Source organism: Eutrigla gurnardus (assembly GCF_963514095.1).
Source record: "Eutrigla gurnardus genome assembly, chromosome: 17".
Classification (NCBI taxonomy): Eukaryota; Metazoa; Chordata; class Actinopteri; order Perciformes; family Triglidae; genus Eutrigla; species Eutrigla gurnardus.
This window is the reverse complement of record NC_139928.1, coordinates 19,182,366-19,196,996: the sequence shown is the minus strand read 5'-3', so window position 1 is coordinate 19,196,996 and position 14,631 is coordinate 19,182,366. Positions and strand designations below refer to the sequence as shown.

Sequence of the window (14,631 nt, the reverse complement as noted above, 5' to 3'; positions counted from 1 at the left end):
TTTCAGAAGAGGGAAAAGGCAGAAATTAAAAGGTGATGAAAGAGATTTTCTAGTTGCTTTAAAACAAAGTATTTAATCAGAGAGTCGATGTTGTCAAGATGTTGTTTGCCTTTTCCTTTTCTTCTTCCCTGTTTACAATTTAGTTCATTATTATATATTATTATATCATTATTAATACAGTTTGTTAACTCTTTTTATTTCATTTAATTTTTCTTATTTTCTTTACATGCTGTTCTGTTACTTATCTGTGTCCTTGTATAGGTTTTGTTAATCAATTTCATCTGTTATTGCCCTTGTATGTATTATTATTATTATTATGGTAGCCTATGTGTAAGCACTAACTGGGGAATAAAAGGGGAAAATAAACATTTGCTATAAATAAAAGGACAGTTAGGATTTTAATTTGTTTTTTCACAGAAATATCACAACACAGAGGAGTCTGTGTGCTCATAAAAAAATCAATGTTAACCGAAAAATGTGTAACCAAACCAGAATATGATGCAACACAACAGCAAGTAAAAATAGCTGTAGCCCGGACGCAGAGACAGTCGAAGCATTATCTAAGAGGAGGCTGGTGTGCAGCTGATCTGTGCATCAATAACAACATCAGACATCATCGGTCACATCTCCATAACAACAAAGGAGGCCGGTGGCTTTTCATCTTCAGTCAAGAGTTCACATGATGGCTGGAACCTTAAATGGAACGTTTGGAAGCCAGATGGAAGAAAACAGATGCAATCCTGCAGCTGCTGAATTCACAAAGCTCTGGTTTACATCTCACATTATGATAAAGTGTTGAATGTCAACAGTGACCATGTATGACGACTCCAACTCAAATAGCTTATCTCTTCTGACAGCTAGCGTTGTTCTGCTTCCTCTCAGTGACAGCTGCTGAACAAACACGTCATTTTACAAACCTGCAACAATTCCAATAAAAACAAAACTTTCCCACTTTCGTCCCGTTTTTCCTGGACGACTCCTCCTCACCTTGTCAGTTACGCCTTCGTACTCCTTCTCCGTGTCTCTGGCCTGCTCCTGCAGCCTCTGTGCCCCCTCAGCGCTGCCTCCCAGGGTCTGCGGTGCATCCTGGACCAGCCCCTGAGCCAGGTCTCTGAGGTAGACCACCTGAGGCTTCAGGGACCTGAGACCCTCCTGCTGACTTCTCAACCGCTCCAGACTCTTAGCACTGCATGCCTGAACGGGAGAGAGGGAAACATGAATGGATCAAGCCTAAATTATGTCTTTATGATTCTGTTTTGCAGATTTTTGAAATAAAAATCAAAGTGACATCCTTACCTGTGGTCCCAGAGCCTCCTGGACTTCTATCTGGTGCTTGGCGGCCTCCAGCCTCCTCTCTGCAGCCTGTCGGCCCTCTTCAAACTCCTTCAGGCGGCCGGCCAGCTCTTCCAGCTGGGCGGTGTGGTTGTGGAGCTTCTCGCCCAAACCATCCACCCTACGGTTCAGCTGGGCCTTCTCATCTCGGACCTACAGGAAACGAGTTACACCTGTTAACTTGTCTCCATTTTTATGACTTTTAAAGCACCAACAATACTAATCAGAGGACAATAAAACCTCAACCAAATAACAAAAAGGCTCTGAAAGTAGGCACCTCTTCCTCCCCGATGCAGCATTGTTCCAGCAGCTGATCTGCTGCCGTGTTGAAGGCCTCCAGGAGAGGTTGTCGTCGTTCGAGGTCCAGCGTCAGACCGCGAGCCTTCTGCAGGGCTTCGTCCAGAGCCGACGAGTCCAGCGACGGCTGGATCTCTGCGTCTTTCTCATCACACTCTTCTAACCACGGCATCAGTTCGGCCTTGTGCTGCCGGTAGGTTTCCGCTTTGCTCAGAGTGGTCTTCAGTCTGCGCTCTCGATCCGAGGTCCTCTGGTTCAGACCCTCCCAGTCCTGCTTCAAGGAGGCCAGGCGAGACTGCAGGGCCGACCGTTCGTCCTCGCCGGCGGGGAGGCTGGCGAGCAGCGATGCTCCCTCGGCTTGAATCAGCTCGTAGGAGCCTCGCTGACTGGCGACGCCGCGCTGGTGCTCGTCTGTCTGTGCGATCAGGGCGCGGATGGCGTCCGGCTGACAGGGCAGAGGGTCGCTGGACGAGTCCCTGGGATCTCCCTGCTTGTCCAGCCATGATCGCAGCTCCTCAAACATCTGCTGGAACTGCTGGGTGGAGGACAGGGCGGCCTGGAGCTGAGACAGCCCGTCGGCTGGAGGAAAGAGGGATTACAAACATAAACAGTGAAGAACTATTTCAAACAAAAAGGAACAAATAGGATTAAGATTTTGCTGTATTTGTTTTAGTGGATTTGTTCTTGTAATCAAAACAAGATTCCCATAACAGCTGGAGAGAGATTACGTTTGAAAGGGAAAGAGCTGCACTAAATCAAAACTCTGCAGATTGCATTAAAGTGGAAGAAAAACACGATCGGCAAATAAATCAAGCATAAAACTAACAGAACTCTGGGTTACATTGAGCCACTAAAAACAACAAACACAAACCTGCACGCTCCTCTAAGTTCTTCAGCGGCCCGCTGACGCTCTGCAGTCGTTTACTCAGCTCTTCCTTCAGGTAGGGTTCAGCCACGATGTCGCTCAGCTCCCGGCACAGCCGGTCGGCCTCAGACAGCTCAGACCGCCGTCTCTCCAGCTCCGAGCGGATCTCGCCGGTCTCCTGCAGCCGACGCCTCAGAGCCTCGGGCTGGGCGCTCAGCGAGGCCTGACCGTCCAGCCGATCGGCCAGAGCAGAAGCACTGGAGGAAAGCTCTCTGAGCAAAGCCTGCAGCGGACAGGAGAAGGGTTAGGGATAACATCGCCATGGTGATATTTCAACGTGAAACCGTACAACCAGCCGGACTGGACTCACCTGATACCGTTCGCTGGTCCCCTGGGCCTGGTCGATGTTGTTTGATCTCTGGGTCAGTTTGGTTGTTAGGTCCTCCCACTGCTCGGAGATGGAGCCCAGCTCGGAGCGCACCTCCGCCAGGTCCTTGGGGTCCTGAGCAGAGTCACCGGTCTGGGACAGGATGCCCTCGGCGGACTGGGTCAGCTGGTCAAACTGTGGCCGCCTGGTCTCAAACTCACGCAGCATGAACTTGAAGAGAGGGGATGACCAGCAACTTAAACATCAACAGAATCTCACAAAGAAATTGTGTTTGAATCAAGAGAAAACCTAAAAAAATCCAGGAAAATTTGACACCCTGACCATTTTAATAATAATAATAACTGTGGACAAATGCAATCTCTTACATTTTAATTGTATAATGTACATCTGAAGTATGCCAAGCCTTAAAATATGTTCTTATCCTCATTATCTGCTTGCTTTCATGACTGAAATGTATTTTATGTCAGAATAAGAGACATAGAAAAGAGTATAAATGTATGTATTCTGTGCTTTTCTTTCTCCTCAGTCTGGATGTTCTGTATTGTTGAACACATTGTGCACCGTTTCCTGTTTGGGCAGCATCCTTCCCTCTCATACCTGTGCTTGTTGTTTCTGTGTGTTGAGCATGTTGGGGTCGATGCTCAGCGGTCCCAGCACGCTCATCATCAGCTCCTTCTCCCTCAGCCACGGGCCCAGCTGACTGGCTGCCGAGGCAAAGCTGCCCAGCCTATCGGCACACGTCTCCAGCTCGGTCTGCCTCTGGGCTGCCGTCTGATTGGCCGTCTGCCAGCGGGAGTCTGGAGAAATTACCAGTGGGAGACGGAAAAACGCTGATGAATGTGCAGAAACATAATTAGGGAGCAGATTGTCTTAAAGCACGTTCATTGTTACACGTCGTCTGTTTTTGTTTCCTTCCTTTTCTTATTAAGTTACATTAAAAGAGGAAATGCTTCAGATTTGGCCAGAAATCTTCTTTAAAAGATTAAAAATTAAAAAACATCCTCACCAGAATGTGAAGAGGTTACAGACCTTCTAGTGGAATGAGCATGCTAACCAGCTAGCCCCGGCCTGAAGGTTTTTTTTTCTAGAGATGACTATTCATTTAGATTGTATAGTAAAGTTAAACGCTGCCACCTTGTTATTTACAGCATGTGGCCAGATGTTGCACATTGCACCTTTAAAATCCTTTTACAGTAAAGCAAAATGTGGGAAATCTGAAATTCAGTCAATGTCGTTGATGAAACCAAACCTGACTCAATGTTAAAAAAAGCAGAGAAAACAATTACATTTTCTTCCTTTGTCCCTCCTCCAACGTGTCTCTTTCTCCCTAAGTGACTAAGTGTGTGTGTGTGTGTGTGTGTGTGTGTGTGTGTGCGTGTGTGTGTGTGTGTGTGTGTCCACATGGCTTTGAAAAGGCATTACGAAATGGATGAAATATAAAGGCCGCCTTCTTGGATTTCACCTTAAATATTTCGGTCTCGGTTACCTCATAGGAGGCTCTGGTAAAAATATCAAGTATGCGAGTGAACAAATAGCTTTGACAGGAACACTTCCCACTCTCTCTCTCTCTCTCTCCTTGGATAATATTGATCTCAGTTCCTTGCCATCTCTGAGAAACATGATTACAAATTCTGAGGCACTGTGCCACTTTGTTTTTAACGATTTTCAAAAACACCTAATGCAGTAAAACACCTAATCTTGTTTCTTCTCTCCGTTCTTCTTATTGCTCATTGCTGACCAAAACACCACAGGCATAATATGTCCAGGGCTAAATAAGTATTTAAAAAAGATAGTCATCCTGTAGCATAAGTTTATCCAGGATGTTGTTTGTTGTTTAATGCAACAAAAGAACAATCAATTTCTACTCAAAAATATCTCTTTAGCCAGAAATGTTCCATCATCTTGTCACATGTCCTCGTGGATGTTTTGACCTACCGATCTCTTGCAGCTGCTGTTTCCAACTGTCAGCCTCAGGAGAATCAGGGTTGTCAGCAATCAGCCTCCTCAGCGTGCTCTTCAGCTCCTCCACCTTCCCAGAATGCTCAGCCAGCTCGGAGAGCAGGGCCTTCAGAAGAAAAGGAAGGGAAGCGTGAGAAGCTCAAAACAAAACGTAGACGCAAGTCTGAAAGCCACGAGTGGATTTCAGGCTTCACAAAGCCGAGTCAGGTCCCTTCAGTTTGATAAGAGGAAGTGAAGTTGGTTTCAAATATCCAGCAAGTTTGGTTATGTTTCGACAATTGCTCATTAATTTATGGCCATTTTAACTGGTGGCGCCCCCTATGGAGCGATTTAACAAAAACGTTTAAACATGCCATGAAACGTATCCTGCAAGTTTCATAATAATCGGACAAAGAAGCTTTGATTTATAGTATGGTTATTGTTATGCGACTGCAATTTCTTTGCATTTGTGGTGCCCCCTAGTGGCCAATTTGAATGAAACTTCTAGGGTATGTTTGAGGTACTTCTTTAAACATATCCCGTAACATTTGTGATGCGTGGCTCTACGGTTGTGGAGTTTTGTCTCTTGATGAGCTGAGCTGACTTTTAAAGTTCACTGGTCTTCATAACAATGAGATATCAATGCGTTTATGTAACTTTTGATGAGATCACTCCAAAAATGATCCCCGCAACATTTGGTAGCAATCAGACCTACGGTTTAGAAGGAGGTTTTTTTCTTTAAAAAAACATTTAAATGGGAGAAAATCTAGTCAGGCTGACTTTAGTGGTCCAAGAGGGTGAAATTATGGTGTGAAGAAAGTGGCCTCTATAATCACATTTTTGGGGCGTTAATTGCAGCTTCAGCATGCGGCCAGTTTGAGTCATATGTCGCTTCCAGTGATTGGGCCTGCTTGTTCTAGCTATTATAATGTGAGCTGCAGCACATCACAGGGGTTGAACCCTGAAAACATGATGAGTACATTTGGATATCAGCAGATGTGATCATGTGGGCAGGTTGGGAGGTTCAGGGTCATAAAACAAGCCCAATAGATGGAGCCCGTCCTCTACCTTGTTCTCCTGGGCCTGGGCGCGTACCACCTCAGGTTTGGAGGGGGAGGCGGTCTGCCCCTGTTTCAGGCTGTGCTCCCTGTCCGTCAGCCAGCTCTTGAGCTCATCGGTGCCCTGCTTGGCCTTCTGCCTCAGCTCCAGCGAGGCCTCCTGGCGGCCGAGGCGCTCCTTCAGCTCCCCGCCCAGCGTCTCATAGCGACCGTTCACGTCAGACACGGCAACCTGGAGCTCCGTCAGGTCTGAGGGCACGACAAGAGAAATAAATAAAAAATAAAGCAGATGGATCTATAAACTAGTACAGCAGGCTCATACGGAATACAGGTGTGAAGGGAGCCCTGTAGATCCAGATGTTGCAATTTGATATGATTCTAACATGTTTCTTTAATTGAACAAATCTGCCACTGACAGATGTTTTGCATGGACACAGAGCCGACAGAGACAGGACAGTGTAGGACACTGGAAACAGTCACGTGACCAGAAACCATGAACCATGATCAATAGAACTGGAGCATAACCCAATACGTTTACGTAAGAGAGAGCTCACCTTTACAGGTGTGAATGCCATTGACACTGCTGGGACCTGATGAGCCATTGATTTGAGGAGCACCTGGGAGAAAGACAGGACCGGACTGAGACAGTGGCTCTACAACACACATGAAACAGGACCAGGGGTTTACCCACGAGTTAGACAATGTGGACACAATTTAAGTTCTGACACAAACTCTCAACGGCTGCAACGGCCTCTAAGGGCCACTGTAAGTAAAAAAATAAATAAAATAATAATAATATTACGGTGCCAGGGGAGGGGGACAATAGTCATAGAGAACAAACTGGAGACGTTACATGAAAGCCGTGGAAACACATAACAGCAGTGAGGACGACGTGGAGCAAATGGATCAAAAAGCAACATTAGTTACATTTTGTGTAGCAGCTACATGTTCACGCTATGCAATGTTTGAAAACCAAAAACTGTTTTCTGCTGCCTCAAAAATGTACTTCTAATTAACAAAAATGCACAAAACCCCCCCATGAATCCTAGTGGTTTAAGCTGAGGGAGAGATGCACATCTGTTCTGGCTCGTACCACTTTTGGTCTGAGGAGCGGTGATGTTGATGATGAGGGACTCCAACTCGGAGCCCGTCTTGCTCAGCTCCTGGACTCTCGATTCCTGCGACTCCCAGTCATTCAACAAGTCCTGGAGGAAAAATGCATTTTGCTGAGTCACCGAGCACATGATTATAATTACTGCTGGTTCCCTAAATGTTTGTAATTTTGGTATAATCGTCGGACACACACCTTGAGCTGCTGGACTCTCCTCTGCAGGCCGTCTGTGTTGAGGTTGGCCTCTTTGGACGGCAGCTGGTCCTGAGCCGTCTGAAGCCACCTGAGGAGGGAGCCGGAGAGGCCGCGGAACTGGAGCAGCTGCTGCTCACAGGCCTGGATGGCAGCGAACCTGTGAGAGGGAACCCGAGGAGGAAGAGGATGGTGTGAGGAAGAACAAGAGAAGGAAGGATGCGGTGAGAAAGAAATGATGAGGAGGAGTTACATGAAGGGAGACAAAGATAAGGAAAGGGGGAGATAAAGATGTAAGGAATTCAACTTAAATCCCATTTTTATGTTTTCAACTCAAATTAAACCAACCTGATAATCTCTTTTCAGCTATTTGTACATTTTATTGATTAGAAGAATAATACAAAAAGCACTATTGTTAGAGGGGTGTGAATCACCAGAGGCTCCCATGATAATACGATCTTACTGTGATTTTAAATATTATATTAGATTATTGCGATAACATCGCAATTGCTTGCCTTTTTTCAACTGCAAATCATGCAGTTTCTCACTATCTACAATATTTCAATACTTTTTTATTTTTTGAGAATCAACATCGACGCAGCCGTGACCTCCCTCTCTGTGCGTCGCATGGCTGGGAAAGTGCTGACGGCCGCAGACAAACAGCTCGGAGGAGTCGGCCGCCTGGCGTGGAGCAGTATCATTATCACGCTGCTATTTTCTCCCCCTCGGGATGCGAGGCTGGGAGACATCGGAGAGGGCCGTTTATAGGACGGACAATGAGCCGTGTCCACCCTGCTTATATTAGCAGGCCGGGCAGCTCGTCGGCTCACACAAACACACCGTACAGTAACCAACTGCTGTGAAGCATCAGTCAACCCAGTTAATAATCCCAGACATCATGTACAGTATGTTCTCCGAGTGCAACAAGGTCACCAAGATAACAAGCGTGTTTTAGATCACATTCCTTATCTCTTGATATCGGATCAGCCTGCTTGTTTTTTATATTACTGGCTCACAAACTCAAGTATAATCCAATAATGCTGCATCACACGGATGGTATTTATAAATTCCCAGCCCCCCCTCTGACAGGCTTCAAGTGTGGCTGCTCACTGATACGACGTCAGACAGGGTCGGCATAGCAACTGGTGCTCCGTGAAGGCTACAGATTTAGAAAACAAATTTGGGAAATGCCAGCGGCGTAGTCTGTTCTGCAGGGCCAGGAGGACAAGCGGGCCGATCACATCTGATCCTAATGATTGGGTTCGACTCCTCCTGTCTCTTAAGATTAGCTGGTTAGTTGTTCCTTGTGACATTTCAGCTCATCAATGAGAGCTGAATGATCGATGGAGTCCCAGCTGCTTTGTGTTTGATGCCCCCTTCTGTCATGTGTGGTGCACTGCAGATATATTTATATCGAAAGGGATTACAATGATTTAGGCTGTTTTTAAGATTCCCATTTTATAACCTAAATACCAAGCAAAGCAATCATGTCGACGATCACAACATTGATCTGCATCTGTGTGTAAATATTAACCAGGACTAAGGCGGATTGTTAGGACTTCACGTTTATGGCTGCATACATTTTAAAAGGCACGTTCAGTTAACTTACCTGTGGCTGACATTGGCTTCTAGTTGGGTGAACTCATCGGACACTCCTTTGACATTATCCACGATGCTTTGAGTGTTGTTGAAAGCTTTTGATTGGCTGAGCTCGGTGCTGAGGTTGCAGAAGGATTTCAGCTGGCCGGCTTCCTGCTCCAGCTCAGACCTGACCTCCTGAGAAAACACGACAGTATAAATAATCCGCTGAAATCATAAAAATCACCATCATCAATGACCTATTTATAACATTTTGAGATATCTGCTGACCTCGATGGTCTGCCTGTAGTCATCCACGCTGCGGTCCGGCTGGCCCGCCGGGCTCAGAGCCTTCAGGCGGCTCTGGGTGAAGACCCGGAGGTCGGTCCCAAGCCGCTCGTAGCTCTCCAGCCTGGGCAGGAGCCCCTTGAGCTCCGCCTCCCTCTCGGCCTGGCTAGCCTGTGCTGCAGCGTAGCGCTGAGTCAGTTCATCTAAAGACCCCTGGAGGCCGGAGGCCGTGGAGGCATCGGAGCTCTGAAGGAGTTTGGAAACAGAGTCCCGCGTTGCTTCAACGCTGCGTTGTCTGGACAGCAGCTCCTGGCGGAGTTTCTGGGGAAAGAGGACGAAAGGTCGGGTTTAAAAACATTTAGACGAGATTGGAGATGTGCATTCATGAGGAAAGCTCCTGTGGGTTTACTCCTACCTGGTTCTGTGTCATGGCGTCTTGTACAGCCTGTGTGGTGGGATCCACTGGTCCAGGATTCAGAACTAGCTTGTCGAGCCAGCTCAGCAGACCCTTCAGGCCCTCCTGGACGCTGACTGACTGGGCCACAGCTGTCTGCAGCTGCTCGGCCCGTTCTGACACAGATGCAGAGAGGGAGCCGAACCTTTTCTCTAAACCGTCTGACGAGGAGGAGGGGGCAAAATAAAAACACAGCATAGATAGATAGATAGATAAGACTAAGAGGGGTCAGATCAGGTGAGTTGTATTACCTGCAGCACAGAGGATGTCGATGGCTTTGAGGGACGGAGACTCATCTGTGCTGACCAGCTCTCTCGCTGCTCTCTTCACCTTCTCCAGCTGCACCGAACGCTCAGCCAGCTCGTCCTGCAGCAGCTGAGCACACGACACACTCGAGAGTTAAATCATTTCTAGAGAAGAACTTTGAGAACCAAGACAAGGTAACCACATACTTTCCATTTCAGTGTTCCAGATCATTTAAATGTTTGGTCAGTACGCACCTGTACTTGTCGTAGTGTGTTCTGCAGGTTCTGGGGGTCGGTCTCTCCACTGGGCTTGGCTATGCTTTGGTTCTGTTCCTGAGTGCTCAGCCAAGAGTGGACGGAGACCACCTCATCCTGGTACTGCTGGTACCGCTCCAACAGGCCCGACAAACGGCCTCCCAACTCTGTTGACTGCACACGCCAACAAAGAATTGTATTTATAGGAACAACTTCAAGCACTATTAGAGTGCAATTAATAAGGTTTCCCAATGTGCTTCACCTTGGTGTGTAGAGTCGTGTATCTGTGGTTAGTGTCCTGCAGCCTGTCGGTGACCAGCTGCTTGGTGCTCTCCAGAGCTGGGTCTGAACCAGCAACTTGCTCCAGAGCTCCTTGAACGGAGTCCAGAACCTTCTGGCCAGAGATGGAAACAAAGCGCAGGTCCGCCTTGTGGCAAATGATATCCTCGGCGAGCTGGAAATACAGAAGTTACAGGTCAGTCGGGGATAAATTCCTGCAGATATGTGAAGTATGGCCATTGGAAAAATCTCATTTTGAAGAAGACATGAGTGTTAATGGAAGGCATGATCATAACCAGCAGGTCGCTCCTTCAAATTTCCAGAATGGCTGGGAAAGGATATAAAACACTGTAAATGTGTGTCAAGGGGCTTTTAAAAAAGGCAATTAACCAGAACCAGGTTTTCAGCAGCTCCCAGATGAGAACGTGTGATCGTGTAAATCAGGGCATGTCGGAGTGTGGACTGTACCGGGGGAGGGGGGGGGGCAAAGCGAAACAATGCATAGCGACATTTCCACTCTGGTAATAACGTGTACCTTTCTGTGCTCCTCCAGCCGGCCCTTCAGTCCTTGTGCGTCGGTTTCTCCTTCCCCGAGGGATCGGAGCTCCTGTTCATTTTGTTCCAGCCAGGCACCGAGGCTTCCATGTTCTTGGAGGAACTTTGTCAGCTCATCCTTCAGAGCCTCAGACTTCCTCAGACGGTCCTAGAAGGAACAGCAGCATGCAGTTTATTCAAAGAAAATACCACAAAAGACAAAAGAGTGTCACCCCATTAAGTTGCAAAAAAAGTCCACATATTACGGCAGATAAGGCGGGTCAGGAGGCCTTGCTGTAGTCGTAACACACACATCTGTATGTATTTTGAGTACCTGGCAGCTCTGCAGCTTGTCCTGGTGCTGGGCCTGCAGCTGATCCAGGGCCGCCCGGAGACGCTGCTTCTCCTCGGGAGGAACCGTGGAGTCCGGTTGGTCCAGAAGGGAGCGAGTTGACTGTGTGATCTGGAGAAGCTGTGCCTGTTGAGACTGGAGCTGCTGAAGCTCCGCCTGGGAGAGAGGTCAAAGGTCAGAAGAGGGCAATGATACATCTATTCTGAGCATCTGAAGATATTTAGAAAGGGTATCGCATCAAAGTCCCAATTGTGCTTTTGTGTTGAGACCAGTTGGACATAGAGTGGAGATTTTCACCTGCAGCATCTCTGTGTGTGACATCACAGCGCCCTCTGGTGGTGAGAACGGTGAATCAGCAAAGTCTCTCCCGGCGGGTTGGCTCAGAGAGGACAACTCGTTCAGCAGAGAGTCGATCTGGCCTCGAGTCTCCTGGAGGTCCTCCACAGCCTTCGCCTGGAGGCAAAGAGAGAAAAAAAGGGAGGATGAATATAAAAACAACCTACAAGTCAACAATAATAAACACGTTCTCTCCATCTACTGACCCTTTGTGTGTTCTGCTGTACGGTGGTGTTGATGGCTGTGTCCAGCTCCGAGAGTGACGTGTTTGCTGAATCTTTAAGGGCCTTGTACTGCTCCTTCATCGTCGTTAGCGCCCTCTGGAGGTTCTCCCTCTCCTCCGGGCTCAGACTTTCTCGTCGGTCTGCCAGGAGCTCCTCCACAGAGCGGATGGCCTCGGCGATGCCCTCCTCTTTGGTCTGGAGGTCCTTCTGTGCTTCCTGGAGAGCGAAGCAAAACTGATACGGTTACAAAGAAAACAAACAAAAACACACACATGCAAGTATCCAAACTCTAGATTTGCTTGAGTTTAAATGTCATTAGTAAACTGAATATACTTTAAACCATACAAAACAGATTCATTTGGACATTTTTAATATTTGGCTCATGTTTAGATTCTACATTTGAAGATGAATGTTTCATACCTTTAGTCTTCTCTGCTTCTCTTGCAAGACGTTCACGTCACCTGACTGCGCTCCACCTTTGTGACTGGCCAGTAAGCTGGCGGCTCCAGCCAACCACAGGGTGAGGCCTTCCAGTTTCTGAGAGCATTCGGCTTTCTGCCGCTGAACCAACTGAGGGAAAACGAGCGAGGAGAGAAGAAGACCCAGAAAACAAGAATGTGAACGTGAGGAAAACGGATGTTAACATGAGTCTATCATGAACAATTCAACCGGATCGTGTACCAGGAATAGGTTTTCATCTAACCACCAGTTTTTACAATAAATGCCCTTTAATTAAACTGTTGTGTAGTGCACACTTTGAGCAAGCTTTGAGCAGATTGTGTCCAGAGTTCACACTTATACACACACACAGAGGCAGACACACACACACAGCATCTCCTCATCAACATGTTGGTCAAGCAACAACAAACAACACAGAGAGAAATCAAACAAACAGTTGTTCTCCTGCTGTTTTTCCTCTCTCTCCTCTGTGTTCAGGTGAGACAAGAGGAAAAAAACAGTTAAGCGCTTTAGCCGGCGAGGCTTTTCTGCTATCAAATCTCAAGCCGTTATTACCGCCGTGTGACACAAGCGATTTCCTTCAGTGGCATCTGGAACAGCAAGGCAAACAGGTTAATAAAACACGTTATAGGGACATGCAGAGTAGCAAACACGCCGGCGTTAAGAGCCTGTGTGGTGGACTCGTGTCGAAGGGCAAAGATTTTGCAACAGGAGCAGCACCGGGTTGCTACCAAGCTATGGGACGATGAGAATGGGTTTGATGTGATGTACAACTGAGGTGGAGGTTAGCTAGTTTCTAGTCTGAAATCATATGATTGTATAGAATGTGAGTGCTTTACAGGACAGAATATGATCTTGTGTAAGAAAGCGTTAAGTTACAGCATTGCAAAGAAAGCTGTGAGAATATTACATGAAGGCGAACGGCTTTTAATAAGCATGAGTGTGAAATAAGCTCAGCGTTTCAAACCAATCCGACGCAATCATCTGTTTCCAAACCTCGCTCTCCCTCGCACTCTGCCTCTCCCTCTCCTTCTCCTCTTCTTTCACCCTCTCCCTTCGCTGCCACTCCTCCTCCCTCCCTCTCTGGGCGGAGAGGGCGTCGGCCCAGGCCTGGGCTTGGCCGGACGCCAGGTGGAAGGCCCTCTGGAGCTGCTGGAGCTGACCCAGAAGCTGCCGGCTCTGCTCGGGAGCCAGGTCCTGGGCCCGCTCCGAGATGAACACCTGGATGTCAAAGGCCGTACTGTTGACCTCACCGGAGCGAGCCATCAGAGAGGACTGGAGCTCCTTTAAGGAAAGAGAAAGAAAAGGGGAAATCAGTTTCTCCTCCATAGATCTCAGGGTGCTACAGTCTCTGAGGACCTGTGTCCACATAGCGCCCCTTTCTGAGCACAAGCATCTTTTTCAATTGGTTCCAATAAGTAGAGAGCGCATAACAACTGCTGAGAAGAAAAGGACTTTGAGAACAATTGAATAAAGAGGCTTGAAGTCAGAATAGGGTGCTATGAGGATACAGCCCCTAAACTTGCCTTGCAAAGATTCAGCTGCTGTGTGAGCTGATCATGACTGTCATCTTTCTCTGCCTTCTCCATTTTTTCCATCCCTGCCATTCCTCCATTCATCTGAGCCTCCGTCTCCCGCAGCCAACAGAGCAGACTCTCCACTTGTCCTCCCAGTGACTTCTGCTCAGCGGTAACAGCCTCCTGAGGGAAATGTCAAAGTGATTACATCCAAAGTTCTACACGGAGGAAATGAGGAATTGATCTAAAAAGAAATATCTGCCAATTCTTCTAACGAGGATAAAGGTTGTGTCACGTCGTTTACCTTATACGAGTCTCTATGGTCTCGTAGACTCTGCAGAATGCCCTCAGAAAGTGCTCTGGCAGCCTCATACCCTCGAGCCAAGCTCCGCCCATCCTTCTCTAGGGCCAATAGGAGCTGCGGGGGAACGTCTTTAGGTTGGGTCTTCAACAGCTCCTCAGCAGCCTCCACTTCCTTGGCGATCGCAGGTTCCAAGTCACACAATTCAAGGTCCAGAGTCTGAGAGACAGATTAGGGAAAAGAAAACAAACGTTTCCTTGATGCGCTTTGGTAACACACTAATCCACTAATCAGCTTTTTTTTCTGGTCTCATACTGGGAACCAAATGCACAACTGCAAGTATCGTCAAAGGAACAGTGATGTTTAAATCCCCAAATCCATATAAGGTAAATATGTATGTTCGTCCACCTGAGTCTGCCTGATGGTGTCGTCCAAGGCGATGAGGCTGCGGCCAACCGATTGCTGCTGCTGCTGTTTGAGTCGGACCTCGACATGTCTGACCATGGACAGCAGGGCTACAAGTTGCTGGTCGTGCTCCAAACACTCCTGACGTATCAATGATGACTGCAGGGAACAGAAAAATACACAAAACATAAGAAGACTTGTGTAAATGTGTGTTTCTTCTTAG

At 47.5% G+C, this 14,631-nt stretch overlaps 1 protein-coding gene across 2 annotated transcripts in view; it reads right to left on the bottom strand.

The window, feature by feature from the left end:
* The window catches only part of macf1a (microtubule actin crosslinking factor 1a), a 180,027-nt gene that overhangs the window by 52,127 nt on the left and 113,269 nt on the right, over positions 1 to 14,631 (bottom strand). For both annotated transcript variants that reach the window (XM_084032230.1, XM_084032229.1), the window contains 26 exons: positions 14,412 to 14,567; positions 14,007 to 14,222; positions 13,712 to 13,885; positions 13,182 to 13,469; positions 12,147 to 12,296; positions 11,709 to 11,942; positions 11,464 to 11,619; positions 11,149 to 11,322; positions 10,816 to 10,983; positions 10,264 to 10,455; positions 10,002 to 10,175; positions 9,753 to 9,876; positions 9,463 to 9,662; positions 9,051 to 9,368; positions 8,791 to 8,957; positions 7,185 to 7,341; positions 6,972 to 7,083; positions 6,433 to 6,495; positions 5,889 to 6,127; positions 4,818 to 4,947; positions 3,480 to 3,679; positions 2,865 to 3,092; positions 2,501 to 2,777; positions 1,610 to 2,208; positions 1,297 to 1,485; positions 988 to 1,194 (listed from right to left, as the gene is read on the bottom strand). In XM_084032230.1, the coding sequence (XP_083888356.1) occupies positions 988 to 1,194; positions 1,297 to 1,485; positions 1,610 to 2,208; positions 2,501 to 2,777; positions 2,865 to 3,092; positions 3,480 to 3,679; positions 4,818 to 4,947; positions 5,889 to 6,127; positions 6,433 to 6,495; positions 6,972 to 7,083; positions 7,185 to 7,341; positions 8,791 to 8,957; positions 9,051 to 9,368; positions 9,463 to 9,662; positions 9,753 to 9,876; positions 10,002 to 10,175; positions 10,264 to 10,455; positions 10,816 to 10,983; positions 11,149 to 11,322; positions 11,464 to 11,619; positions 11,709 to 11,942; positions 12,147 to 12,296; positions 13,182 to 13,469; positions 13,712 to 13,885; positions 14,007 to 14,222; positions 14,412 to 14,567 (5,292 nt within the window). The remainder of the gene's footprint in view (positions 1 to 987; positions 1,195 to 1,296; positions 1,486 to 1,609; positions 2,209 to 2,500; positions 2,778 to 2,864; positions 3,093 to 3,479; positions 3,680 to 4,817; positions 4,948 to 5,888; positions 6,128 to 6,432; positions 6,496 to 6,971; positions 7,084 to 7,184; positions 7,342 to 8,790; positions 8,958 to 9,050; positions 9,369 to 9,462; positions 9,663 to 9,752; positions 9,877 to 10,001; positions 10,176 to 10,263; positions 10,456 to 10,815; positions 10,984 to 11,148; positions 11,323 to 11,463; positions 11,620 to 11,708; positions 11,943 to 12,146; positions 12,297 to 13,181; positions 13,470 to 13,711; positions 13,886 to 14,006; positions 14,223 to 14,411; positions 14,568 to 14,631) is intronic.